Raw genomic sequence first — 25914 nt, 5'->3', positions numbered from 1 at the left:
TAGATATGAAAATTAGTATTAACCTTTGCATCTGTAGATTTAACTGACTGGTCAAAAGTCAGGCAGTAAATAGCACTTGGGTCTCCAAAGCAGAGCGCAGAGCCAAACCACAAGACCATCTGTTTTGCCTTCTGAGGGGTGTTTATAGAGCGCAGATAGAAGTGTCTGCTGCAAAGATGTATGGCTTTCCCCTTTCCACACAGTGGGATTTGGCTGCGAATCCAGCAGTGCCCTCCTCTTCCTCTCCATCCAGTGGTGGATAAACAGGTATTTTGTACGCAAACAAAGGTGCTACAGGAGATGCCTTATGCCTGTGATGTTCTTGTTCCGCTAGCATGGATCTCCCACTGGTCTTGTATTTACTGGTTTGTCACCTCCCTGGAGCCCAGTCTGCTCCAGCAGCAGCCACCTGTGCATCAATTCCTGCGTGCGGCCACGCTGCCTTGGCACCAGGCCGTGAGCTGGGGAGCTGAGCCCCCTGCATACCCAGACAGCGAGTCCACGGGGCGTGCTGCCGGTGCCAATGCCATAGTCCCATCAATCTCCTTAAAACAGACACGCCTTGTCTCCCCCTGAGGGATAAAAATGCCTTCTGCCCACCACCAAACTGCTCCTTTGGCTGACAGAGCACTTGGGGTCTTTTTGCTGTTCCAAGCAATCAGATTTCTGCACGACGCATCACGTCCCCGCATGCCGAACACCTGCTTGTAATGGCCTTCTTCCAGGTGTGCCTCGTTGCATGCACCAGGTTCCTTTTTTCTAAGCTTAATATTGCCTCTTTTACTTTCTCTCTTTCTGGGCCACAGGCCCAAACGCATAAAGTTCTTGCTGGTTGTCTCCGTCTCTTTCTCAGCGCTCTCCCTAAATCCCTGGGCCTTGGCAGCCACTTTGTCATGGCAGCCTGCCCACCCCAGCCCTCAGCTGCTCTGGGCACAAGCTGGGTCTTTCTTTTCGGAGGGCGTGCAGCAGTGCTGACACTTTGACCCTGGCGTGGCTGTGTCCTGGCTTCGGGCACCTCGTAGAGAGGCTGGAAATGTTTTTGGGAGCCCTCTCCTGTGGCTGGCCACCCCGCTAGGACAACCTGCTCTGAGGTCTGTCCAGTGCCGGTGGCTCACTGCTCAGGCTCCGGGGTTTCCCCCGCAAGAAATCCCAATCCGGTAGCTGGCTGCTTCACTGCGCTGCCTCCAGCTCGGCCGGGTGCCGCTTCAGCAGGCCCTTCCTACTGCCGCCGAGGACAAAGGACTGTAATCACACGTACCCAGCTGAGCATATCCAGCGCCAGAGGAATAAAAGGCGCTCTGTTGCGCTATGCGAGCACGAGAGGTTCCTGCCAAAACATCGATCCCACAGTCTGCTGGGCCGCGGATGTGCCGCACTGCCTCGGGCTCTCCGCGCTGGCACGCAAAATGTTCTGGAAAGGGCCCTGGAAGAAGCCCCCTGAGCAAATACTCACAATGCGCACAAATTGCTGGAGCTGTGGGAGGGGAACAAGCTTGGGACGGTGCCGGGCAGACCTCCGGCGAGAATTTCCCAGCTGGGAGCATCAGCTCAGTTAGCTTCCCTTGGCCACGGCCAGAAACTGCCCGCGGGCCGGGAGATTTTGGGAAGCCCTAGCAGCTTTACAGGCTCCTGAAACGCAGACAGCGAGGCTCTGAAAAATCAGAGCAAAACTGGACCAAAGCTAGGTAAAATTCCAGCGGCTCTCGCCATTTCTGCACTTCCCTATCCCATCACAAAGGGGAAAATGCAGCACAAGGGAGGGGAGCAGCGCGCAGCAGGCTTGGATTCGGCGAGCAGACTGCCTTGTGCAAAGGCAGCAAAATAGCTTTCATCAGTTACCAGGCTTAAAAAAAGCCTGGCACACATTTTTACCAAACCGATGCAGGATTCACTGGTGAGGAAGTAAATAGCAAAGGCGCTCGGCGCTCTCCCTCCGCACGATTGATGTCAGTGTCTGCGGAGGGAATCCTTTGTGTGCCATCTGCACAGCTCCTAGCCGCAGGCGCTGCAGGAGGCGCAGACACCGAGCTGCCTGTGCTCCAGCTCCTCGCAGTGCCCCCTCCATCCCAGCCCCCGTAGGCAGGGCAGGGCCTTACTGCTCGCCCTGGGGCCTGCAGGGGCTGTGCCCGGTGCCCGGTGCCCGCCGCGGCCCCGCTGCCCCCGGGGCCGTTTTGCCGGCGCCGGGACTCGAACCCGGGCCCCCGCCCCCAGCCAGCGCCGCGGCCCCGCCCGGGGGGCGGGCAGAGCCTGCGGGGAGCCGCCGCGCCGCCCCTTCCCCTGCTCCCCGCCTGGCTGCGGGCTGCCTCTCGCTCCCCTTCCCCTCCTTCCCTTTCCCCCCCCCGTTTTATTTTGTTTTCATTTTTCTTTTTCTTTTTCTTTTTTCCCCCCGACCCCCGCGCGGCGGCGGCGGCGGCCCGCCTCTCCCTTCGCAGCCCGTCGCCGCCGCCCCGCCATGGCGACATGAACCCGCCGGCCGCCGCCGCCGCCTCCTCCTCCTCCCTCCTCTTCCTCCTCTTCCTCCCGGCCCCGGCCCCGGCCATGGGGCCCGCCCGGAGCTGAAGAAGCCGCGGAGGAGCCCCCGGCGCCGCCGCCGCCCCGCCATGGGCTGCTGATGGCCGGGCCCCGCCGGGCACCCCGCCGCCGCGCAGGGGAGGTGAGGCCGGGGCGGGCAGGGGGGCGGGCAGGGAAGGGAAGGGGGGGGTGGGGGCTCCCCTCGCGTCCCCCTCAGGCCCCGGGGTGCCCCCCTCTTAGGGCCGGCTGGCTGGGCCCACCTCGCCCTGCTCACGGGCTGCGCCAGCTGGGCAGCGGTGGGGCTCCAGAAGCCAGCCCCGCCGTCACCTCATCCCAAGGGATTGCTGTGGGATCCCTGCGGATCACCCAGGTTTGCTTGGACAGAAGCTCGGCCACCTTGTGGGGCTGGCTCGCCCCCATCCCCAGGGTGTGGGGCTGCACGGACCCTGGTGTGGGATGCGGGGAGCCGATCTTTTGGCCTCGCCCCAGCAGGAGCTGAACTTCCCCCTGTATCTGTACTCCAACTTACCCTGCACCCCTCCTCGCAGCTCGCGTATAGTTTAGTATTCAACCAAACCCATCTCAGACGCTTTCAGCACGGCCCTCCTGCCTTCCTCCTGTTGTGTACGTTCTGGCCCAGACTGGAGCTTTGTTTGCTTATTGCCTGTCCTTATTTAAAGTTTCTCCAAGGTGGCGTCTGTCCTGGCGTCGTTGCAGGACTGACAGATGTTGCTCTGTCTTTGCACAAAAGGTGCTGCTCCGAGGATGCCTGCTGGGACCTGGCTTTCCCACTGTCCCAAGGGGCTGCAGCCAGCCCCCATGGATGCTCCCGAGGCTCTGCATGAGGGAAGTAGCTGTGGCTCACCCGTCCCTATTCCTGCACCCCACAGGCCTTGACACAGTTTTGTATGAGGAAACTGGCAAGCCAGGGGTTGGGACCTAGGTTTTTTGGGGCAGCACAGCACCCAGAGCTATGTGGCTGCCATCTTACACTAACACTGCGGTGCAGTCAACGTTTTTCTTCTGAGATGTGTCATCTCCCTGCTTTCAGATTATTTATCACAACACCCCAGACAGACCTACTGGTTTAAATACACATCAGTCCGAATGTGAGGCCACTTGATGTCTTTGCATATCATTGCCCTGGGATAAACTTTTCAAGTCCATAGCTGGACCCAGGCGTTTGCAGTTGTAGCATCACCCCTGTAGTTTGTCTCGTGTTTTCCCCTCTCCCCAGCTTACCTTGCACAGGCAAAGAAGCAAAAACACACACAGCGTTGGTGTGGTGCTTCTTCCAGCACACATACCCCCCCGGGCCCACACAAAGGATGCTTTCCTTTGCACACCCACAGCAGCACCCTGCTAAGAAGCCGTAGCTAAACATGACCTCCCACCCAACTGGATTTTCAGGAGCACCTGTATTTGCAGGTTTAATCTTTGTGTTTTTCATGTGGTGCTTTTTCGGAAGTGAGATTTGGTGCAGCTGTCACACGGGTGTAAATGAGATCTTCAACCTGGGTGACAGCGGAGGTGCACAGCCTGCCGTTTGTTTCACACTGCTCTGTAGCCTTCTGGAGAGGGACTCAGTACGGGCTGAGCAGGACTTGTGGGTCACCAGAGCTAGTCAGAGTGTTCTTGCTGCCGAATGACAGCCCTTAGGACTTGGTTGCTTGAGCAGGGAGCAAGTTCTGGTTAGAAATCATGTCTCCAGACAAAGTGAAACCCAGCCACGGGAGCCAAAGGTCCTCTCGTGCCCAGGAACAAACTGCGGTGCTCCCCGTAGCTCCCAGGGCTTCAGTGGGGCCGAGGATGCCGCACACCCAGCTGCTGTCACCTGCTGCTACAAAGCAGCAGGAAACCCCTTGAGGAGGTGGATTTTCAGGGGGAGTTCTGGTTCACTGACAATAGAAAGTAGTTTCTTTCACAATTCAGGACAATAATAGCTGTTTTTGAAGGCCAAAACAGCAAGATGAAGTCACTGAGATGTAAGGAAAATATCAGGTGTCTCCCCACTGAGTACACGGCAGATGCAGTCTCCAATTCTCCCTTCCCGTGTGCTTGCTAACTGTGACCATTACCAACGCCGTTTTGGTGGCCATAAAGGGGATCTGCACTCGGTGTGCAATGAACTCCCCTGTGAGCTCCCCGACAAACAACACGTTACTGCACAGCCTCTGTTTTGCTCAGCAGCCCGGACATCAAACATGCCCCGTGCCGGGATGAGGGAGGTGCTGCACGGCCCGTTGCCCAGAGGCTGTGCCTTTTGCTGCGCTGCTGCCCTGCGCAGATCCTGCTCGTTTGCAGGGGTAGCTCTTGGCTTGAGCACCCAAATCTTCAACGCTTACATCCCACTGTAATTTCGCCTATAAACCTTGGGGTTTAACTGCTCCTAACAGCTGCTGAGGAGCCGGCTTCCTTTAAGGGCACAGCCTCCCTTCAGGGAAGAGCCACAGACATGCCTGTACATGTGATAGCAGCAGAGGGGGGCTGCACAGCATGAGCCCTTGGACACACTTTTCTTCATCAATACCCAGGGTTTCTTCTCTGAGCTTGTTTTAGGCCAAGGATTCTTGCTTTTAGGCCCAGAACCAGGGATACTGAGGCTATTAAATTCATGCTGGTTGGGCGGGAGAGATGAGCCTGTGCCATCCCATTTTGTGGACAACTGGAATTAGGTCCTTTTCTATATTGTCTCAACAAGAAGCTAATTAGACAGCAAGCCTATGCTCCTGGAGGATAATTAAGCTTTATAACTGTGGGTTCTCTTTGGTTAATGAGAAAGAGGAGACAGTACCCTCAGAGCTTAAGAATGCTGCTCCGCAGCTACTGTGCTGTACCTCATAATTGATCTATTGTTTCTACAGCAGATAATTTCTCATTTCCTCATAATTACCTCTTTTTAGTGCCTCGCACTGTATCCTGGTATTAGCTGTAATCACTGATAATTTACCCTGAAGCCAATCAGAGTCTGCAGAGCAAAATATTGGCCTCAGCGAGCATTTATGCTTTCAGATAACATTTTCTTTTGTTGTTGTCGAGGGGAATCGAGCCATTGTAGTCCCATGTTTTTTTGGATGTGGGTGTTGAACTGGGTAAGAACTTGTTTGGTTTTGTTGCTGTTCATTTACGCTAATGACTGGTTCCCAAAGACAAAGCGCCGTCCCCGAGTCCCATTCCAGCCTTTTTGCCCACGGAGGCATCGTCTTTATTTGGTTTCAGGGGATTATGTTGTGCAAAAGGCGGTGCGTGATGCCTCGCATCCTGAAAGCCTGTTGGCCCTTGTCTGCAGAGAGTTAGCTTGTATAAGCAGGAAAGCCTCTGGCCCTGTTTTCTGAAGTTGCCGCTCGCTCTTAGAGACTTTGTGAGCTTGATTTTCCTCAGAGTGACTTCCTCCAGCCCGCAGTGATTTAGAAGAGGTTGCACTGGCGGTGGGAGAAGGCGATCGTGCTCTGCATGTGTTGCCTTTCCTTTGAGGAGGCTAGCAGCGAGACATTACATAATGCCAGCTCTGGTTTACCCCCCCCCCTTTTTTTTTTTTTTTAAGCTTCCTGCTCTGCTTTCAGCATTTGCAGAGGCTGCGTGTGCCTGCAGAACTGATGAGCCACTCCGGGCACACAGCTGCGCCCTCACCACTGCTCTGAGCCTGAAGCCTGTACAAAACCCAGGCTGGCTGGGGTGGGCAGGGATCTCTGGAGGCCCAGCTCCCTCTTTTCTCAGAGGAAGGATGCTCCAGTCCCTTCCTCACAGTGGTGGCCCTTGGCTGGAGATCCCTGAGTAGCTCTGGCTGTGGGGGTCGCAGACTTGGGGTACACCACTCATTATCACAGTGCCACAGCTTGAGGTCCCCTCAGCTTCCCACCCTGGCCTTCCCAAAGGAAGCTGGGGCACTCCAGCCGCCCCCACAGGATCACAGCCCCACAGCAGGGAGCAGGGCCCGCATCTCCAGCTCCTCACCTTTATCTCCCAAGCTCCATGCGTGGAGTACAGGCACCTCCAAGAGGCACCACAGCCTGCTGGTTTCCCACAGCTGCCGGGGAAGGGCCATACCTGAGCCCCTCCAGCAGTGCAGGGTGAGCAGCCCCCTTCTTCACACCCACCCCACAGAGTGGCTGTGCCCAGCAAGCCGCCCTCTTATATAGGCTTCTCCCGAGCACTGGCTAACGGGTGCTTCACCCTCCCTAATCAGGGGCAGCTCGTTACCCTCGTTAGAGCTTCCTCTAACCCACAGCCTCGTGGCTTCCCTCACCAGCAGCAGCCACCTCTGCCTTCCTTACGGGGTCCCTGGGCATTCCCCGATGAGCGGGGCCTCGTCCCCGTGAGGCCCCCCAGCTGGTGTCACTTGGTGCAGTCACAGCCCTGGCCTGGCAGCGCCTCTGCCAGGCTGGAGAGCTGCATGCCAGGCCGTAGCAGGGCCGATTCCTACCAAAACCTTCGCCTGAGCCCCATGGCTGACTTTAATAAGCCCTGTGAGGAGTTCATGTCTTCAAGAGGCATCTCGCGTGCCTGTCAGCAGCCAGAGGATGAGCCCGCAGCGCTGAAGGAATATAAAATATAAGCGGTTCTTCTGCAAGCGTTCATGAAATGGCATAGAGGGGGTTTGCTTTGCTAGGGTTTTGTTTTTGCTTAATTTAATCCATGCAGGCAAGGAGCCTCCGTCGGTTAATAACTTCTCCTTTGATTTTTAGGTTCAAATAAACCAAAATCTCAGAGCAGAGCTCATTAAAGTATATTGAGTTCCATCTCCTCTTTGCATCAAACACATGCGTTACGCAGCTGGAGCTGCTCTCCCAGGGCTGCAGCCTTCACCTCTCAGCCGCGACTGGCTTGGGACGTTGCCACGGGGTGCCTCAGAAGGGGAAGCAGCCTGGCTGGGGCAGCCTGTTTGCAGCCTAAGCCATTGGCTACCAAAGGCCTTTCTGGGCACACGCTGAGATAAAAAGGAGCTGCAAACCTCGTCCTGCGTTTTCAGCTTGTGCCACTGGAGAAGGGGTAGGGCAGGAGGGACATGGAAGCATGCTGGCCTCGACGGGGAAAGAATGGGGTCGTTGTCTGCGAGTTCGGGCAGGACTTCATCTCCTGCCTGGCTTTCCAGAAGTCCCTACCACGGGAAATGGCATTTCAGCCTCCCTTAAATAGGGAAACACTTGTATCAATCTCGAGTCCTCGAGATGTTTGGAGAAGTTCTTAAATTTGGAAAGCCAGCACTAAAATGAGGTCACATTTGTTTACACTCCCTGGAAAAAGCTGGTTGGAGGAAAAGAAGTGGCGAGTGTGTGATGTACGCGAGCTCGCCTGAAAGATGCTGCCAAAATATCTTACAGGCTTCCCTTTGTAGCAGGTTGTGGGAGTTAGCTCTGGGTGAGTCACGCCGACAAATGGCAAGGGCCCTTCACTGCCAGCCCGAATAAAATCGCCGCTTTGGGAATTTGGGTCTGTTGGCTGCTTCCACACAAGCCGACACGCCGCCTCGCTTGGTGGAGGTGCTCTCGTCTGCTTACCTGGGGGATGCCTACCCCTGAGATCCCCACATGTCTCTGGGGGGAATTAATTCCGATTTGACTTCATTCCACAGAAGTCAGCTCATTGCTGCCCAGCCCCTCGCTTATTGAGAGGGTGAAATTTGACACTGCATCCCCAAACATTTTTCCCCTGGTCACTTAGCTTGGAAACGCTCACATACATTGTCTCACATCTCCGGCCAGCTATTTCCACTCACCAGGCTACAGCACGCCTTACTTTCCACAAGGCAAACAGCCGAATGCTGCTCTTAACCCCTGCCTGTCCTCTGCAGCTAGCCCTTGTTGTGCTTGGTCAGGTGGAAAGGACGGAAAGCCGGGCAGTGATTTCCAGCAGTGAGGCGTTCACGGGAGCGCTGGCCTCTCAGGGTTGTTATCTGCAATGAAAAGATGTACAAAGCGTAAAGGACGTGTGTGCCCGCTGCTTTTTCCCTCTCAGACCTAGGCGTTGCTGTAGCTACCTCCTCCTGCCTGGAGCGAATTGTGAGGAAGGAGTTAAGCCGAGAGAAAGCCCCAGATGCTAAAATTAACATCCATCCCACCCCCCGCCCACAGCTTTGAAATTTCTAATCACAACGCGCAGGGAGATGGCTCCTCGGAGCAGTGCACGCGACGTTTCCATCGCTGGGAATCACAGATGGCCAGCTGGAGCTCGGAGGGGCTCAGTCTCCTTCCTCTCCTTCTGCTTCACCATCCTCCCCCACCCCGAAAAGTCTTGGTTTTGGGTCATCTGTGAGAGCGTGTTACTGCTCGCTGCAGCCGAGGCAGATGTGGCTGCAGAAAATACTGATGCGGTCTGCAGAAATGCCCGCGGTGCTTGAGCTCTGCTGGAATAACCCCTGCTGCCCAGAGTGCCCGCCTGGCCTCATGTGCGACGGAAAGGCAACAGCTCCTGGGCTGCCTCTAGTCCTAGAAATCTTGTCCTGTATCACTATTCTTTGTTTCTGAAATGATCTACGACCAAAAACCACTGCAAAACAAAAGAGGTTTTCATCATTGCCCTGAAGGATTTCGGCGATCCCGTTCGCAGAGCGTGGCCGTCACACCGGCACAGCAACGCTGCGGCGAGGCGGGGACGCTGAGGAGCCGGGATAATTCAGGGATAATTCAGGGTAACTCGTTCCTCCGCTGCGCCTTTTGTCTGCGAGAGCCGCCTGCTGTTGGCAGCGCAGGCGATCACAAAGCCCACAGACCAGCCACGCGTTGCCTCCTGCACAACCACCCCCTGCCCCAGACCAAAAAGCAGCCGGGTGGCCGCCTGCCCCAGTCTTGGGTTTTATTTGAAATCGGGGAAATGGAGGCAGAAAGCGGGGGCAAGTTGGTCTGTGGCGGCCTCATCTGACTCTCACAGCTTCTCCTTCTCCTGCAGCTGTGGGGCTCGGGAGCAGATAGTTGCAGAACTGCATGCACGTAGGGCATGCTGGATATTTTTTTTTTTTTTATTTTAATGGTGTGCATTTATCTGATTAAGAGCTATGTAAATTTAGATGCAAACAAGCTTCAGCCCTCGGGGTGCTTGGCGACTCGCCTGGTGTGCTCTCGGTGCTGGAAAAGTCTGCGCACCACTCTCGCTCCAAGGAAAACTTGAAGCGCGTCACTCTGCTTCTTTTTTTCCTTATAAAGGTTATTGTGCCTCAGCCCTCGCTGGTTTACCTCCCTGCTGCAGAAGGGAAAGGGTATTTTCTCCTCTTTTCCCATTGCTGTTGCTGCTCGTGACGCTGACCGGCCACTGCAGCCCAGAGAGAGCCTTGGAAGGGGTCGGGGTAGCAAAGGGATGTTTTCTGGAGAGGTCTCTGGAGCCAGCCCCGTGGCCCAAACTGGGAAAAAAAGGACAGGAGCAAGACCAGGATGGGCCCAGAGGACTGGGAAACCCATTTCTGCCATAATTATGGTGGGACCGTCTGTCTGTCACAGCAGAAGAAAGCACCTGAGGATGCTGGCTTTGGCCTGCAATTTTTCTTGTGGACCTTGAGGAGGGGTTACTTAGTCCGCAGGGATAATTAGCTCGCCATTTCGGGGCCGGTGGGGGCGGTTTTGAGACCCTGCAGAGCGTTTCCAGCTGGTCGGGACTCCTGATCCAAGGCATTCCCTCCAGCCATTCACCTTGGGCTCTTACACCAAGGGGCTAGAAAGCTTCTGAGGGCTGGGCCGAGCTAGTGCTGTCTCGCCCGTCCTCAAGGAGAAGCATTTTTTTCCTAAAAGCCAAGTGAAGAGGGGTTTGTGTTCAGTACCGAAGGCCTCGATGTTTATTTGCCACTTAAAACCTACAAGGCTGTGAGCAGGACTCGAGTGCTGCTCTGTGCAGGTTCCGTCTGAATGTTGGCTTCACCTTTGTGAAGTAACAGAGGTGGCAGCTGTGCTCTTAAACCCGCAACGACACCGGGCCTTCTTCTGTTCAGAGCTGCCGTTGTCATCTGCAGTGAGTGAAGTCTCTCTGTTTTCACGGCGAGCTTTGCTTGTTCTCTCTTTTTCAGCACATTGCCTTATTTCCTGTAAATGCGGCGTAAGCTGCTGGATTAACAGGCTGCTCTTTCTGAAATACCCTGGTTAGGATTTGGCCAATATCCACCTATTTCAGATTTCACAAGAGCTCACAAAAGGAATTGAAAGTTTAAATAACTTTCCCATGGATTTACCCTTCAGGGCAGAATTGTTTTGCCTAAGTGATTAAATGCTGTCAAGAAATGTGCAAACAGAGTAATGGTAGGAAATATTAGCCCAACTTGAATAACCTTTCCGATCGGATCTTCTCTCTGTTTAAAAGTACAAGGTGGAATCTCAGAAAAAAACTTCTTTGTGTTTTGTTTCTAATTTCAAAGCTGGAGGTTCTTGGTGCATTGTTAATGCTCAGGCAGGCCAGTGGGGGGCCAGGAGAGCCCCTTTACGGGCTCCTCTGTGAGAAACTACAAACCGTACTGCAGAGAGGGAAAACATTGCTCTTTTGGTTGTGCTTCAGCTCATAAATCACTTAAATTCCCAAACAAACGTCGCTCTGTTTTGCACAGGACTTGCCGTGGCTGAGGAAAGGAACGAGACTCCGGGGCCAGGATGTCGGACAAACGTGTGAACGGCAGTCACAGCTCCCTGGGCCGGCTGCTTTGAGCTTAGGGGGACTGGGCCAGGGCAGCCAACTCACTGACATCCCCTTTGGGTTTCCCTGCAGGCTCTGCCAAGTGCGTTACACACCAGCCTCTTCCAGTCCCTGCAGCTTCAGTCACCTTTGTGCTTTCTTTTGCTTCTTTTACCCGGTGGGCACGGCTCCGATCTCACCAGGCTGTCTTTGGTTTTGCAGGTAGCTGTATCCAGCTGGGTGGCAGGTGGATCCAAGGGTTACCATGAAGTTTTCAGGACCCCTGGAGAGCCAGAGGTTGTCTCTCCTTCTGGAGACGGCAATCTCTAGGGAAGCTCAAATGTGGAAAGCACATGTGCCGAAAATTCAGCCCAATCAGGTAACGTCTCTTCTTCTCACCCTTCATCTCGGTAAAGGCCTGAATGAGAGTGTCTGGTGTGTTTTTGGGGAACAACTCGGGCTGTTGCACGAGGGGTCACCTTCTGCCTGAGGCTGGGAAATTCGCCTCTGAAACGAGTGGGTGCTTTTCCTGCGAGGGACAGACCCGCAGTCGGGGTGCAGGACACGCGGCCTGTGAAAGCACGTATGTGTACCGCTGTAATTAAACTCATTTCACAAAGTGCCTGGATTAATTAACACACATCTCTAGCGGGCACCAGCTCTGCAACGGTTCTGAGAAGCGGCTTCATCCTCCTGGACCGAGTTCACTGCTAACGGTGCTGAAGTGCCGGTTGCTTTCCACGTGAAGCGACGCCTTGTCCCACGAAGCAGCACCGCTCGCCTGGCTCGCACCCTCCTGCAGCAGCACGGGCACGGGGCAGGCCCAGCTTTGGCACCTTTTCTTCCTCTGCTGCGAGTCAGCCCAGGTGTGCGGGGCAGGCTGTGGCTGTACTGACTCGGGCCGGATGAGGGCCTGACTCAGCACGGCGCTGCCTGCTTCAGGAAGAGCCCCGGTCTGTGGTTCAACCTCCTGCCCAAATTTTGGGGCAGGGCCAGCGAAGAGGTTGGGCCAGGTTGCCCACTGCTTCATCCAGCCTGAGTCGCGTTTGTGCTCATCGCTTAGCCAGCATCTGCCTGGCGCGTGCACTCGGAAACACCTGTGAGCTCCACGAGGTTTGCTTAAAACAGACTGCGAAATGAGAGGACAGTTGATGAGAAATGAGAGTTAACCTCCGTGTTCCTGCAGTGCTGCTGCTGCTGCGGCCAGAAGTAACCCCGCTGATCCCGGGTTGCTCCTATTGATTCACACGACATGTTCGCTCAAACAAGCACGTCAGCCAGTGCCTGTCAAAGCTAATCAGTGCCGGGGTCGGTTTTCTGGCCTGGCAAACTGCTGCAGTTCTGTAGGAACAAATGGGGTTTTAAAGGCTCAGCTTTAGTTTTGTTAGTCCACAGTTAGGTTTCTGAACGCCTGACCTGGTTGTCAGGGGTGTTGAGGACACTGTGTGGCTGTCTTCAGGCCCCATACGATGTCGGACCCTGGTTTATGGTAAACCAGTGGCTATCACGGAGGGAGATAAGATTACAGTACAACAAGACAGCTGGGACGCACAGAGCGTAACCGAAGCAGATTCTTGGGTGAAGATCTCACAGGGACAAAACCATCCTGCCCTGCTGACGTTGCTGCTGGTGGCCCAAAAGGCACCGCCGCCATCAGGCAGCCATCGCGGGGCCGTGCTGTCGCCCTCTGGGATGAGGTCCCGGCCCACGGCACGCTGAGGCCTTCGTGTCCCTGCAGCTGAGTTTCCCCTTGTGCAATTTCACACGACTCCCACCTCCAAAACTGTTGTTGCACCGCCTACATGTCAGTTCGGGTGTCCAGGTAATCAGCTAGAATGCCCCAGTACTGCGTGTCCCCTAGCAGTAAATAATCATTAAATCGCAGTGAAATTTCTGGGTGCACGTGTGTAAAATACGCGGAGGTCAGCTTTAAGGGAGAACATAAACACAGCCGTCAGCTCTGGGGAAATCCTGGCTTGCCACGCCAGTCGCTGAGAACCCAGCATCTGTAGTCACATAAAATGCTTCCTTCTGTTCCTCCAGTTCCTGACACCTGGCTTTCCAAATTGTCACGTGTGCCTTCCCTTCTGCAGTACACATCTGGGCAACGCTGCAATCGCTGAAGTTGTGTGAATTACCTGTTTTCTGCAGTAGCTGGAAGAAGGTCACACTCCCTAACATCTATTTCTCTTTTGAGGACCTCTGCAGTAGCCTAAAGCTGACTTGTACGAAGCTGTTGTTTATCTCCCATGACAGTCAGGAGATCCGCAGCCCTGCGCGTATCAGATCTGGCAGCCCGAGGCACGTGTAACTTTCCATTCCCTGCTGCAAAGGTAGACTGGCTACGGGCTGGGTTTTAACAGACTCATCTGGTTTGCAAATGAGAAAACGTGAGTGCCTGTGCAAATAAACCAGGGATCAGATTGGAGGTGCGCCACAAGTATGCTTTCAGGAGGAAACTTTCCGTTTTGACCCTTCGGGAGACATTTTTGGTTCTAGTGTTTAAAAACAAAAATTTGGTTTCTAAATACGTGTCAGAGCTGAGATCTTTGAAAGGAAGAAAGAAACTCTTGGGTACAGAAACAGGAAGACACTCTACATTTTTAGTACAGGATGCAGAATCCGTTGCGGACTTCTGTCTTGATAGTGCACATGATTTCTGTTGTTTAGTTTTCAGTTTTTGTCTGAAAGCTCCCATTCCCTAATGGTATGTACATTTCTTTTAGCTTTCCTCCTTTAGACGTACACTGCTGGCTCCAACTATTTGCAGCATATCCAAGCCAGATGTCACAGGGGCTTTTCAGCCTCAAAAGGCAGGTGGGCTGAGTTTGGAGCCCTCCCAGTGCTTCTGAATCTATTTTTTTTTTTTTTTTTTTTGGGTTATACAATGTGCAGATTGTGCAGATGACATTCAGAAGTTTTCATGTGATTAAAGCTTGAGAAATCAAGCAGTTAAGACTGGTCAAAGGTTGACTTCTGCATGTTACCAAGTAACTTTGCAGCAGAGAGGTGTGTAAGCCAAGATCTTTATTTTTATTTAGAAGTACACTTTTATCATTTCTCCTTTGTTGCTTGTTCTGTTTCTTTCTGTCCTCTTGTTTGCCCCTGTACACCCTGAGGAACCAGGAGACCTCAGTCTACTCAGTTTTTCCACCGCCTCACCACGTGCCCTTGGGTAGGTCTTTTAACCTTCTTTCTGGTGCCCGTTTGCCTGCGGGTGAATCGCAGACTGACCGACCCAGCAGTGTGGGAAAAAAACATGAGCTGAGTGCGGTCAGCTCTCCCGGTACGCTGCGTGGTCACCACTCCGCCCGGAGTCTGTGCGTGTCAGCACAGACCCTGCAGGTCGCCACTTCTGAAACCGGGCAGCAGGAGAGCACCTCGAATTCCCAGCTGGTACGAGCGGGCAGCGACCCAGCGGGCCTGGCTGGGGGTCACAGGTGTCAAACGGGCGCGCCCGAGACCCAAATAGGGACCGATTTGGCTGCGATGTTGGCTGCTGCCCTTTTCTGAAGCCTCCCAGTCCTGATAAAGGTCACCTGCGTGCTCCCAGATGGGCCTACAGCAGGAACAGGCAGAAACAAGTAGGGGAAAGAGCAAAACATCTCTGTTCGGGACAGCAGACAGTAAAGAAAAAAATTACCAGGTGAGGTGTTTTCCTTAGATTAGGCAGCAATAAAATTGAGTCATGTTTGAGTTCAGAGAGAATATTTTTGTAGACTGCATTTTCCAGAAGTCCTGAGGTGTTCTTACAGCTGCCTTGTGCTGTGCAAGCACAGTGGAGCCCGAGTCCCGGCCTCTGGCCCTCCTGTCCTGTACTGCAAGCGTGCGGCAGTGTTTGCAGGTGGAGGAGCAGAAGGAGCTGCAGAAACCTCGTCATTATTTGATGGAGGTGCCAAGCAGGGGGAAGCCGGATGGAGCCGGAGGAAAGGAGCGCAGTTAAAGGGCTGAATCCTGCTGCAGCAGCATTCAGCCTGCCACGTTATACAGCACTGTCAGTCCCCAGCACAGGGCAGGTGAAGAGAGAGCCGTGAGCTAACGGCTGTAATCGTGGCGGGCAGTTAGAAAGCGTCACTTTAAGGCAATGCAGCAGCAGCACTGCGCCTCTTCACTCTCAGCACAGCCCCGGCGGGCACTTGGCATGAAGGAGCCCTGCCTGTGCGCCACGGGGCTGTCCCTGCAGAGCAAACCGGCGCTGAAATCCCCTGTGCACCCTGCAGCTGCCTGCTGGCTTCCTGCTGGGGGTGAGCCAGGCGGCGCCTCTGCAAAGAGCTGCACGGATTTGGCCAGAGGAGAGCTCTTGGGCACCTGCAGGGCTCGGGCTGATCTGCGAGAGGGGCTCGTCGTGAGGCCTGGGCTCCTGCCATTTAATTTTCCCTAATTAAAACTTCTGCGTTAGGTCATCGTGCTCTTCTAGCCTGGAGATAAGATCTACAACGCAGACTTGTGGTGGCAAGACAAAGAGATGACCAGAGGCAGGCAGAGTGGCAGAAGCTGTCTGTCGGAAAGCACCTCAAAACAAAGAGGAACTTTTGCTTTCCAGCCCAGAGGGACTTTTTTTTTTTTTTACTTTCAACCACAGCCCTGTCTCATTTTTGCTTCTAATTTTGTATAACTCAAGGAACAGTGGCCTCGCAGCTTAATTAATTTTACAGTGCTGTATTTCTTGCTCATGGTGCTGGGATGACAGCTGTACACCTTTGGGTCAATGACTGACCCATCTGTCTAGGAAACTCTGTGGGAACAGTTCTCATTACCCTGCCTGTCTCCTAAATTGGGCCGTAATGAACCAGGGAATGGTGCTGGTGGGAGGAGGCTGGGCTTCACCCCAGCTTTCTGCAGGAAGGAATTCCATCCCCTCACCTTGAGCATGTAGAGACTGGAGCAGAGGAGGGTCCCGCTGGCTGGGCGTTACAGCACAACAGAGCTCAGGGCCCACCACTTCTCCTTTGCTCCCCCCCGACACCTTTTAAGAAGCCAGGTTTGGCTTTGAAGCCTTCCCTCTGTCGCGTGCACCTGGATGTGTTCACCCTGCAGTTGTTCCTTTCTGTTCAAGGAACGTGGTGCTCCGAGAGGGGCTGTTTGTTCTTTGGTTGCACTTTGTGCCTTGCTTAGAGCCGCCCTGTTATTCAGCGGTTTAGGCTAAACACCTTTTTTTCACAAGGAAAGGACAGTTGCTACCAGGGGCTGGGTGTACACTGCTGTTCTTTCCGTTGTGGCCTCACCACTTAAAGCTAACGCCCGAGTCCAAAATTTTGCCTTTTGGCCTCTCAGTGCCCACGAAGAGCGGGGAGACAGAAGGACGCCCCTGGGAGGACAGAGGACTGGGCAGCAGCACAGCAGGACGATCTGAGGCCAGCTGCCCCGCTTCACAGATGCTGTTTTTAGGAGGAGTGCACTGCTCCCCTTGTGGACAGAGGGCCCAAGCCCGCCCTTGCTGGCTCCACCAGTAAGCTGCTGGGCCGGGGCGGCGATTTAGGAGTCACGGGGAGGTTTTTCAACCACGTTTATTGTGTTCGATGGGATGGTTTCGGTTTGGCTTGTCAGCGACAGACACACAGAGCTTACCTCCTGGATTCACCCAGCTACCGCATTTCCAAAATAATCCCTTAAGCTGCTAGAAACCTTTGAAGTCTGCAGTACTGTCCCGACCTGGCTGGGGCTGCAAGCCCCTTTGTATGGCTTTGTCGCCTTCCTTTTAAAAATAGGTGCAGTGAATAGAGTGGTGGGGGATTTGATCATAGCCACCACTCCGCCCTTTCCTGACCGTGTCTCAGGTTCACCTGCTCAGATTCTGCCCGCGCTGCGCTCACGTTTCTGGACTCAGTGCTTGGAGCCGAGGACGCCGCTCCTCTCCCCTGACAAGTGCCGGGTGGGTCCAGAGGCCCCAGCTGAGACCGGGGGGCGTTCGGAGCAGGGCACAGTCCTGCTGACGCCGTCACAGTCGGGGCTCCAGGAGAGAAACAAGGCAGGGCTTTGTTCTCCGCGGGAGCACCTGAGGGAGCACTGAAGGCGCGTTGTGCAGGCAGAGGTAGTGTCTCTGAATTAGACCAGCCAGTACAGCTGGAAGAAACGGCTTTTGATTACACAACCCCGTGTCTTTAGCCCAGATCGCTGCTGCAGCAGCAGTGTTACCACTTCAGTTTTTCCAAGGGAATTGTTGTGACCGCCTGTCGGTGGGACCCATGCCCGTGCCCAGCAGTAACACGGCCAGGGCCTGAGCCTGGCCGCCTTCCCCCTTCTGTCCCCCGTGGTGGTGGAGGGGAGCTCAGCACCAGTGGGAAATGAAGCACAGCGTACGGATGGCGTGCTGCAGGCAGCCAGGTGCTCGCAGGGTGTGAAGCTGGCGTCCTGTTGGAGCCCCAGCTCTGCCTCCAGCGCCCTGCTTCCACGGTGTTCTGGGCCCTGAGGGAGCAGCTTCGGCAGAGCCGTGCAAGGCGTGTGGGGGGAGCTTGGTGATGGATGGGGCCTGGAGTACTTCCTCTGCGCCACTGCTGGGTGCTTCAGCTTCTAAAACTGTGCTGCTTTCCCCCCTGCTATTGCGGGGCGGACAGCGACAGCCTGGCCCAGCAGCGATCTCTGTTTGCGCAAGCCCTTCGCTTTCTTTTCCCCAGTAGCCTGGCAGCCAGCTCTTCACTCAGCTTCGTTCCTTAAGCCATGTCGGCAGCAGCCAAACCGCTGCAGAGAGCATAAGGACCCTGTCGGAGCACTGGAAATTGGTTTGGCTTCGCTCCTTGCTTCTGGACACATCCTGGCTAATCACCCCCATAATCCCGGCTGGAGGGAGCCCAGGCGTGCGCTCGGCTCTGCAGAAGCTGCAGATATTTCAGAGCACAAGCCGGAGAGCTTTGATGTCAGTGGCCAGTCTGTGGCTGTGGCTGGAATTCAGCTGTTGTCCAAAAAGATCCGTGATGGTGACTTAGGCCAAAAAGGAAAAAAAAAAACACAAACCCAACTGTTTTTAGCTGGAATTGTACCTGCTTTGCCCCAGCCCTCAGTTACCTGGACTGCTGAAGGTCTTTTGTGAACTCTGTTTAGAATTTTCTGTTCTTAACAGTTTCTGAGCTAAAAATATCCCCGTGGTATGAAGGAAAACAACCCTTTCCTCTCGAAAACACCAGCTCATTTCCCTCCCGTCTTCTGTCTGTCAGGAGCTGGGCACCTGCCTGGCTTCATGGCATATCTACTGTTGTTTGAGTTGGGCTTTTCTGTGCATCTGAGTGTTTCTAAGGAGGTTTAAAAAAAGAAACGTCCTAGAGCTGAGCTGCACAATACCCTCAGTACCCTAGAACCTACCAGATGCCCTTCCTCTTTTCCCCAGAGTAACATTTCTGAGCCATGGCTGAGGTTGCTCTAAGGAAAGTTGTCGGGCAGATTTCTCGGGGCGGGGGTAAGGAACAGTGAGAACAAAGCAGCAATTCAGGCTGCTTCAGGGCACCACCTTTCCAAAAGGCACTTCTGTTTCGGTGCTGAATAATGCCTGCAGAAATACAGGGTTTGCTCTTCTCTGCCTCGCTCAGCCTGTGTTTAAGAATAGTTTTGTTTTTCTCTCCAACAGGATGTAGCCATTTCTCCAAAGCAGAGGGATGAGGTCATTCAGTGGCTGGCCAAGCTCAAATACCAGTTCCACCTTTATCCAGAAACGCTCGCCCTGGCCATCAGCCTTTTGGACAGGTTTTTAGCTGTGGTAAAGGTAAATATTTGCAGAGACATAAACTGAAAGAGATTCCTAATACCCACTCGGCTATTTCTGTGTGCAGTCCCAGTGGCATGGCTGTATGGAAATGCTCCCTTCCCTGCTCTGCTCTCACGCCCTTTTTTTCTCACAGACGTACAGGATGCTGCCTGCCCTACTCCGGGCACCAAATTTTGGGTTATGAAACTGACAGCACACTGCCACAAGGCACTTCTGGAGGCTGACTGACAAGCACACGCAGTTCTTGGGGAACTGACCCAGCGCTTTTACCTGCCAAGGCCCTATTCCCTTTCTCCTCTGTTGTGCCCGTTTCCTTCATGTAATGCCCCTCATCGTTTAGGCATATCTTAACCTAAGGGAACAGACACGCCCTTCCCCTTCAACTCCATGCTCACTTTTAACCTGATTTGAAGGTTGAATTTGCCCTCCCACAGTACCCGTCTCCTACACTACAGCTAGCGATGGCTTATTCAGAAAGTCTGAACAGAGGTTATGCCTTAAATGAGAAGAGAAGTCTGTGCCTTACACTGAACTGACTCACGCAGCTAAAGGAAATGTCCACGAGCCTGCAGTCAGGAACGTAGGCCCAGTGCCCTCTCCTACAGATAAGTCGGGAAAGTCCCCGCTCCCATCTCTCAGCTCCTCTGGCGTTTGAACTGCATTCAGTCTCGTGTGGGTCACCTTGAACTGCTGCGAGCACGGGCTAGCAGCGAACTAGCTGGAGGGCACGTAGAAATGAGGGCAGGTTTGGGCCTGGCAAGCGTGCTAGTGCAGGACACTGAGGAGATGGGGGAAGATGCAGCCAGTGAGTGCTTTTTGGGGGAGCTGCTGTTCGACACTGAGGCGCTGTACAGCCACCCCGACAGGGAACCGAAGGCTGATGTCAGCTCACATGGGCAGAGGTGAAGGAGACGGGGAGGGAACAAGCGTGGGTGCCAGCCGTGGGAGTGAGGCTGTCCAACTGCCGTACTGAGTGGAGAATGGGCATGGCTGCTTGGTTTCAGATTGGGACGTCACGGAAACTGTTAAAAAAAGGTTAAAAATCAGCATTTGGGATACTGCACCTGGGGTCTGTTGCTCTTCTGCCTGTCAGCCAGTCGTGCTCTAAGCCTGCCATGGTGACAAACAGGAAGCGCTGAGCCTGGGCTGTGTTTTGCACCCATGCAAACGACTGAACTAACTTTGGGCCAACCCCAAACCCCTGGCCTTGAGCTGTGAAGTCAGGCTTTTTTTTTTTTTTTTGTCTCTCTTCCCATATTTTCTCAGTTACAGACTGTGCTTGGCAAATCTGCAGCCTCATCTGCATGTGTCTAATCTCATTACTAACGCTCGCAGGTAAGTAATGCAGCTTAGGAAATCTAAGCTGAAAAACACATTTGCAGCCTGCGTACTTAATTTCAACGTGACTTGTTTCAGTATAACGCAACATCATCCCTTATCCTACTCTTTAAATACCATTAAATATTGATAATGTGTAAGTTACAAGTCATGGAAGTATTTATTTTCAAGATCTTAAATTGGCTATTTACTGAAATACTGAGATGGGAAAAAGATACTTTAATTCCCCCAACAGTCAATGCCCATGAGTAGTTTTTCTTTCAGTTATTTGCAGCAGCCAAAGAGTGTACAAAGAGAGCATGAGCAAATGAGTAAGAGTTCACTGCATGCTTCAGGCAGTGAGCAGGAATGTGGGAAGGTGTTCTCTCAGCTCGTTCTGCGTCCCTTCTGGGTGAGCATTATTCAAACAGCTCAGGGCTTTACGCTCCCTGCCCGTTTTCTTCTCCCATAAAGTCATTATTCCACTGATCCACTGATGTAGCTCAACTCTTTTTTTCCTTTTTTTTTTTAAATCCAGGCACTACCATGCAGGATTTTATTATTAAGACAGCTTGTCCCTTCCCTTCACTGTGAGCATGCTTTGAAATTGCTCAGGCTGCTGCCCCATGGCTCTCACCATCCCGCCCTGGGGGCCCAGGCGCGTTTGCTGTAGCTGACTGCAGGCCCCAGTTAACGCGCAGCTGGGCGCAGCAGCACTCGCCCCACAGTGAGGAGCAAAGGAGGCAGACAGAGGCTCCTGCAGGAGACCAGGACGGGAGACAGGAGCTTTGGGAAATGACACCGTTATTCTAGAAGGGGCACACTTGGGAAAAGAGGGTCCATATTTACTGTTAATGGGAAGAATAAACTTGCCTGATGATAGGAACCTGCTCTAGACATCTGTTTCTTTCTCCCCTGAACACTGACCTGGAGCCCTTTATTGCTGTAGATTTTTTTATGCTCACTTGGTGATTTCCTTCTAACCTGTCTGTGTAGTGAGGAACAAGTTCCAGTCTTGCCCTGAGGGAGTTTATTCTCTTTGCTTTCAGACTCCTGAACGTACATGCAGACACGTGCACATGCACCACCCCCCAAGAGTGGGTTCCCTGCAAATATTTAAGTTCAAGTTTAAATGGCGGTAGGAAGCCACAGCTCCAGGCACAGCAAGGTCCCTTTAAGTAGCTGTGGCTAAATATTATTAAACATCTTCAATTTGGGAACAAGCCTGTGTCTTTCCCTTGTGGCTTCCTTGAAACAACCTTCTGGATTTCATGACAATAATGTGCAGGATCTCCTGAACTACCGCGCATCTCTGTTCTGGCTACTACAATGTACCCAGCAAGAACTAACCGTGGCAACAGTTCAGGTTCCACTTTTACATTCAGTGTAGGATTTTCACTTACCTTTGCTTCTGGCATCCTGTAAGCTGGACAGAAGAGGACGAGTTGCCAGCAGGCTGTAGGAGGTGGGGGCATGGCTCTGCAGCTGTCTGCCCACTCAGCTGTAACAGGGCTTAGAAGCAGCGCCTCTCCTTTCCCAGCCCCCCGCCACTAGGCACAGCGGTATTCTCACACTGGAAGCAGAGCCCTTTGGCAGAGGAGCCCACGGACAGATTGCTACTGAGCAAAACCTCCAGCGGTTATGCTGCATTCTGAGCACTTGCTCTGGTCCATCACAGGGACTACACAAATACCTACAAGCCCATGCACGCTGCTGGTTTTCTTTTTATTCTCCTACATCAAGGCCCATACATTATTTTTTTTTAATGCGTATTAAAAATCCCTTTTTCCCCTTAAAATCCAACTTACCTTGCCTAATGCAACTTACTGTAAAAGGGACCAGCTCTCCCTTAATAATTCCTGGGTCACGGTTTTGAGAACTAAAGTAAGAAACAGCATTAGTGGTATTTTATTTTTTTTTTAAACGGGTGCTTTAACTTCTATAGACAAAGACAGCATTTTAAAATTCTTTTAATTTTTTTTGTTCCTTTTGTGCCTGCCCCCCAGCAGCACTCAACGCTCTGCTGATAGGTGGGATGGCCATGGTTTCATGCCAGATGATAATCTGGCCCTTCTGCTTTTCTCCTTCCCGTTTCTACTCCAGTGCCTACGAACGAGCTCCTTCCACCCCACTGCTGCACCTCAGCGGGTGCCAACCCCGATCCTGGGGCTGGCAGATCTCTGTCCTGCCTGACGTCAGGGAGCGCGGCTTTGTGCTTGGCAGGCAGCTGGGACCCTGCTTCGTAGGGTGTCCGTGCAGAAAGGGCGTGCGTCATTTCTGCGTCACACTCACAGGGCGACTTTTCTGCTCTTCTGTGTTGTAGGCCCGTCCAAAGTACCTGAACTGTATTGCAATCAGCTGCTTCTTCCTTGCTGCAAAGACCATTGAGGAAGATGAGGTAACTTTTTTTTGGTTGCTCTTAGTACCTTAGCATTGTCTGAATATGTGCTCTTCGGGTCCTGTCTTTGCTTGCATGTTGCAGCTGGCGCTTGCCAGGGCAGGAATGAAGCATTTTCTGTGATTTTTATAGTAATGATGGGTTCTCTCTTTTCTTCTTTGTGTTGGCTTTTGCAGAGGATTCCAGTACTGAAGGTGTTGGCTCGGGATAGCTTCTGTGGTTGTTCTCCAGCTGAAATTCGCAGAATGGAGAAGATTATCCTGGATAAACTGAACTGGGATCTTCACATGGCAACGCCACTGGATTTCCTTCACATTGTAAATAAGGGGCTATTTGCATTTCTCTGGTGTCCGTGGGTGTAAATATTGTATCAAGAGGTATCTTGGAAAAAAAAACACCTTACCTGTAGGGTAGCGAGGACCTTGAGATGTGGTTGCAATTCCTCCATATAAGTAGTTTCTGAAGTAAAAATAAAAGCCTTGCCAGAAAGTTTCAGAGGAGACTTGTGCCGCTTCAGGGGCAGTGTTTGAAATGCAGGCCCTGCCTTGAGGCATGTCAAGCCGCACACTGTGACTCACTGCTCCTGAAAGCCTTGCCCCTGAATCTTCACTGCCAGTGGTTTTGCTCAAAGCTGAGTGCCAGGAGGAGAGAAAGGAACCAAGGAGAACGCACGGCTGCTGGGCAGTGGGTGTGCTCGGTGCCTGCTGCAGAGACATGGCCAGAGAACGAAATTCTTGGATGAAAGATAAAAGGAAGGAAAGTGACTTGAGGTTCGCTGTTGATTTTCATCCTCTTGGCTTACTTGAGGAGGATTTTCATTGGGGACAGCTGAACTGCCAAACCTGTGTTGTCGAGAAGGGTGGAGGGGGGTGGCCTTTTGCAGAGACCCAGGACAGACGGTGTGTAGGCTGGCAGGCCCTGCCAGAAGGGCTGCGCCAAGCTGTTGGTGGGTTCAGCACCCTGCTGCTTTTTCCACTGTCTGGAAATTGCCTCGAGGGTTAATCTGCAGGATCCCCACGCATCAGAGATGCATTAGTTATCGTTCTGGAGGTGTGACCTGACCTTGTGGGGGGCTGCCTGTCGGTGGCCCCAGCGGCCTCACGTGTCTGTTTTCCCTCTCAGTTCCACGCGGTTGCGGTGTCCAGCAGGCCTCAGCTTCTGACCATCCTCCGCAAGCTGAGCCCCTCTCAGCACGTGGCGGTGCTCACCAAGCAGCTGCTGCACTGCATGGCCTGCTACCAGCTGCTGCAGTTCAAGGGCTCCATGCTGGCGCTGGCCATCGTCAGCCTGGAGCTGGAGAAGCTGCTCCCTGACTGGCTGGCTCTCATCATCGAGCTGCTCCAGAAGGCACAGGTGAGGGCTGCTGGCAGCCGGTGTCGCAGCAGGGAGGGACTGGGTGCTCCAGGGACTGCACCGCACACAGTGCTCCAGGGGCACGGCCGGACAGGGCCGGGATCTGTAGCTGCTGACCCCAGCCTGCAGTAAGGTGCCCGTGAGGACGGCTGTGCTGCTGGTGCTGGGGTGGGTCTGCAAAAAGTTTGTCTCGGCTGCGGCCAGTATGTGACAGAGGCAGGAGCCGTGTCCTGATGCACGCGGCCTCGCCCTGCTCCGGGGAGAAAACGTCCCGGGGAGGAAGTCCTAGGTCCTGTTGCACAGCCGGGCCTCCCCACGGCAGCGGCCCTGCAGCGCCAATGTTTTTGCTTGTCTCATTCCAGATGGACAGCTCACAGCTGATCCACTGCCGGGAGCTGGTGGCACATCACCTTTCCACTCCGCAGCCTTCTCTGCTGCCCAATCCTGTATATGTCTACAGTCCCCTCCAGCACACCCTGGTGACCTGTAACAGAGGAGTGTTCAAATGCCAGCCCTCCTCTGTCCCAGGGCCAGGTTTCTCCAAGGACAACGGCAGGCCAGAAGTGCCCGTCACAGCTACAGCCGCGCTCTACCAGCGTCTGCCAGCTCCCAGCGGTTGCAAGCAAGCCTCTGCCAAGCGCAAAGTGGAGGAGATGGAAGTGGACGACTTCTACGACGGTATCAAGCGCCTCTACAACGAAGACACTGCTCCGGAGGTAGTGGCTCTTGAAAACATGGGCTCTGTTTGTAGCGCTGATGTCTCGAGGCAGGAGGGCAGCGTTTCCCCTTGTCCGCCTCTACAGCCAGTGTCTGTGATGTAGCTGCGAGCGCACAGCACCCGCTGCGCCGTAGCTGCTACTCTAGAAACCACGCAGAACCTGGCGTAGTGTTCGCAGTGGGGGGAGAAGGGGCCATACCTTCTCAGGCTGAACTGAAGGGAGCCAAAAACCAGAAAAAAATATCCCAGCCCTTTTTTTGAATTTTTTTTTCTTGTGCGGCTAATTATAGTTCCACTATTTAAGCACTTAAAAACACAAAAAAGTATAAAAAATTAAAAAAGACCCAAAAACTGAACAAAAAAAGTAGCAAAAAATTGTTTCCTTCTAGTGTTGTCAGCTCCACTGTTTTTCTGCTCCTGTGTATTGTAACCCATTCTCCATGTCCGAGAGCTCACATGAGTTGTGCAGAGTTGTTCCAGGTTTCCCAGCCAATTAACACCTCTCTGATCTGATTTCCATCCGCTCCTTGCTCTTCTTTCTGCTTGCTTCTCTTCTAATTCTTTGCAAGTCTTGTGCATGATGTTCTGTACTATCATGACAGGTTTCTTTTTTCTTTCTAAAGAAAAAGGCCTTTTTTGTTTTGTTAGCACTTTGGTGTTTAAATGTGAGAATATTTAAAAACTGGATTTAAATGAAAGGTTAGGAAAAACACAAAAACAATGCTTGCAAACTGTTCCACACTTAATAACCACAGGAGTGTGAACGTACTCTAGAAGAACACTAGGGCAGCCAGCCACCGAGCTCTGCACCTTGCAGTTAAGCAGTAACTGTTCCCAAACACAGAAAGCAGCTAACAGATTTTGTGTCACTTCAACAAAAACGGTATTTTTTCTTGTTTGCACCAGGAAATGTTGCACTCAGTGTGGATATTCACCAACACTTGACTCTCTAAATCAAGTGTAAACCTTAAATTCTGACAAGAAAATTCTGTTTGTTTTCCCATGTGTTTCTAAGCTTAGCATGTGCCCAGCGCTGTGTGGTGAAGTGCTGGGGCAGCCTGAGGTTTGAAAGGTGTGTAATTATCAGTCACAAAAAAAAAAAAAAAGAACAAAAAAAAAAACCAAGAGACCCTAACCCTGAGTTTTGTGTTCATGTAACTTCTAACCAAGAGTAAAACCTTTAAAAGCTTGTCTCTTTTAAATGTTACACCTCTGTTTCTCAGAATGACCTGTCCCAATTGTAAGCTCTCTCTCCACAGCCCTGAGGAAGGTATTGTATTGGAGCCATTGTACTGATGAAAGCCTTCTGGTAGCAATAAAGAAAGTTGTCCTGGA

General features: G+C 53.1%; 1 protein-coding gene across 1 annotated transcript; it reads left to right on the top strand.

The window, feature by feature from the left end:
• Window positions 1-2343: 2343 nt before the first annotated feature.
• On the top strand, window positions 2344-25914 carry CCNI (cyclin I). The gene is made up of 7 exons (XM_084286433.1): window positions 2344-2653; window positions 11320-11476; window positions 18656-18790; window positions 22434-22508; window positions 22685-22825; window positions 23631-23861; window positions 24224-25914. The coding sequence occupies exons 2-7, from the start codon at window positions 11363-11365 to the stop codon at window positions 24680-24682; spliced, it is 1155 nt and encodes a 384-aa protein (XP_084142559.1). The 5' UTR covers window positions 2344-2653; window positions 11320-11362; the 3' UTR covers window positions 24683-25914.

The sequence above is a fragment of the Netta rufina genome (assembly GCF_964035555.1).
Source record: "Netta rufina genome assembly, chromosome: 4".
Taxonomy (NCBI): domain Eukaryota; kingdom Metazoa; phylum Chordata; class Aves; order Anseriformes; family Anatidae; genus Netta; species Netta rufina.
The sequence above is the reverse complement of the archived record's forward strand: the minus strand, read 5'-3'. Positions and strand labels throughout refer to the sequence as shown.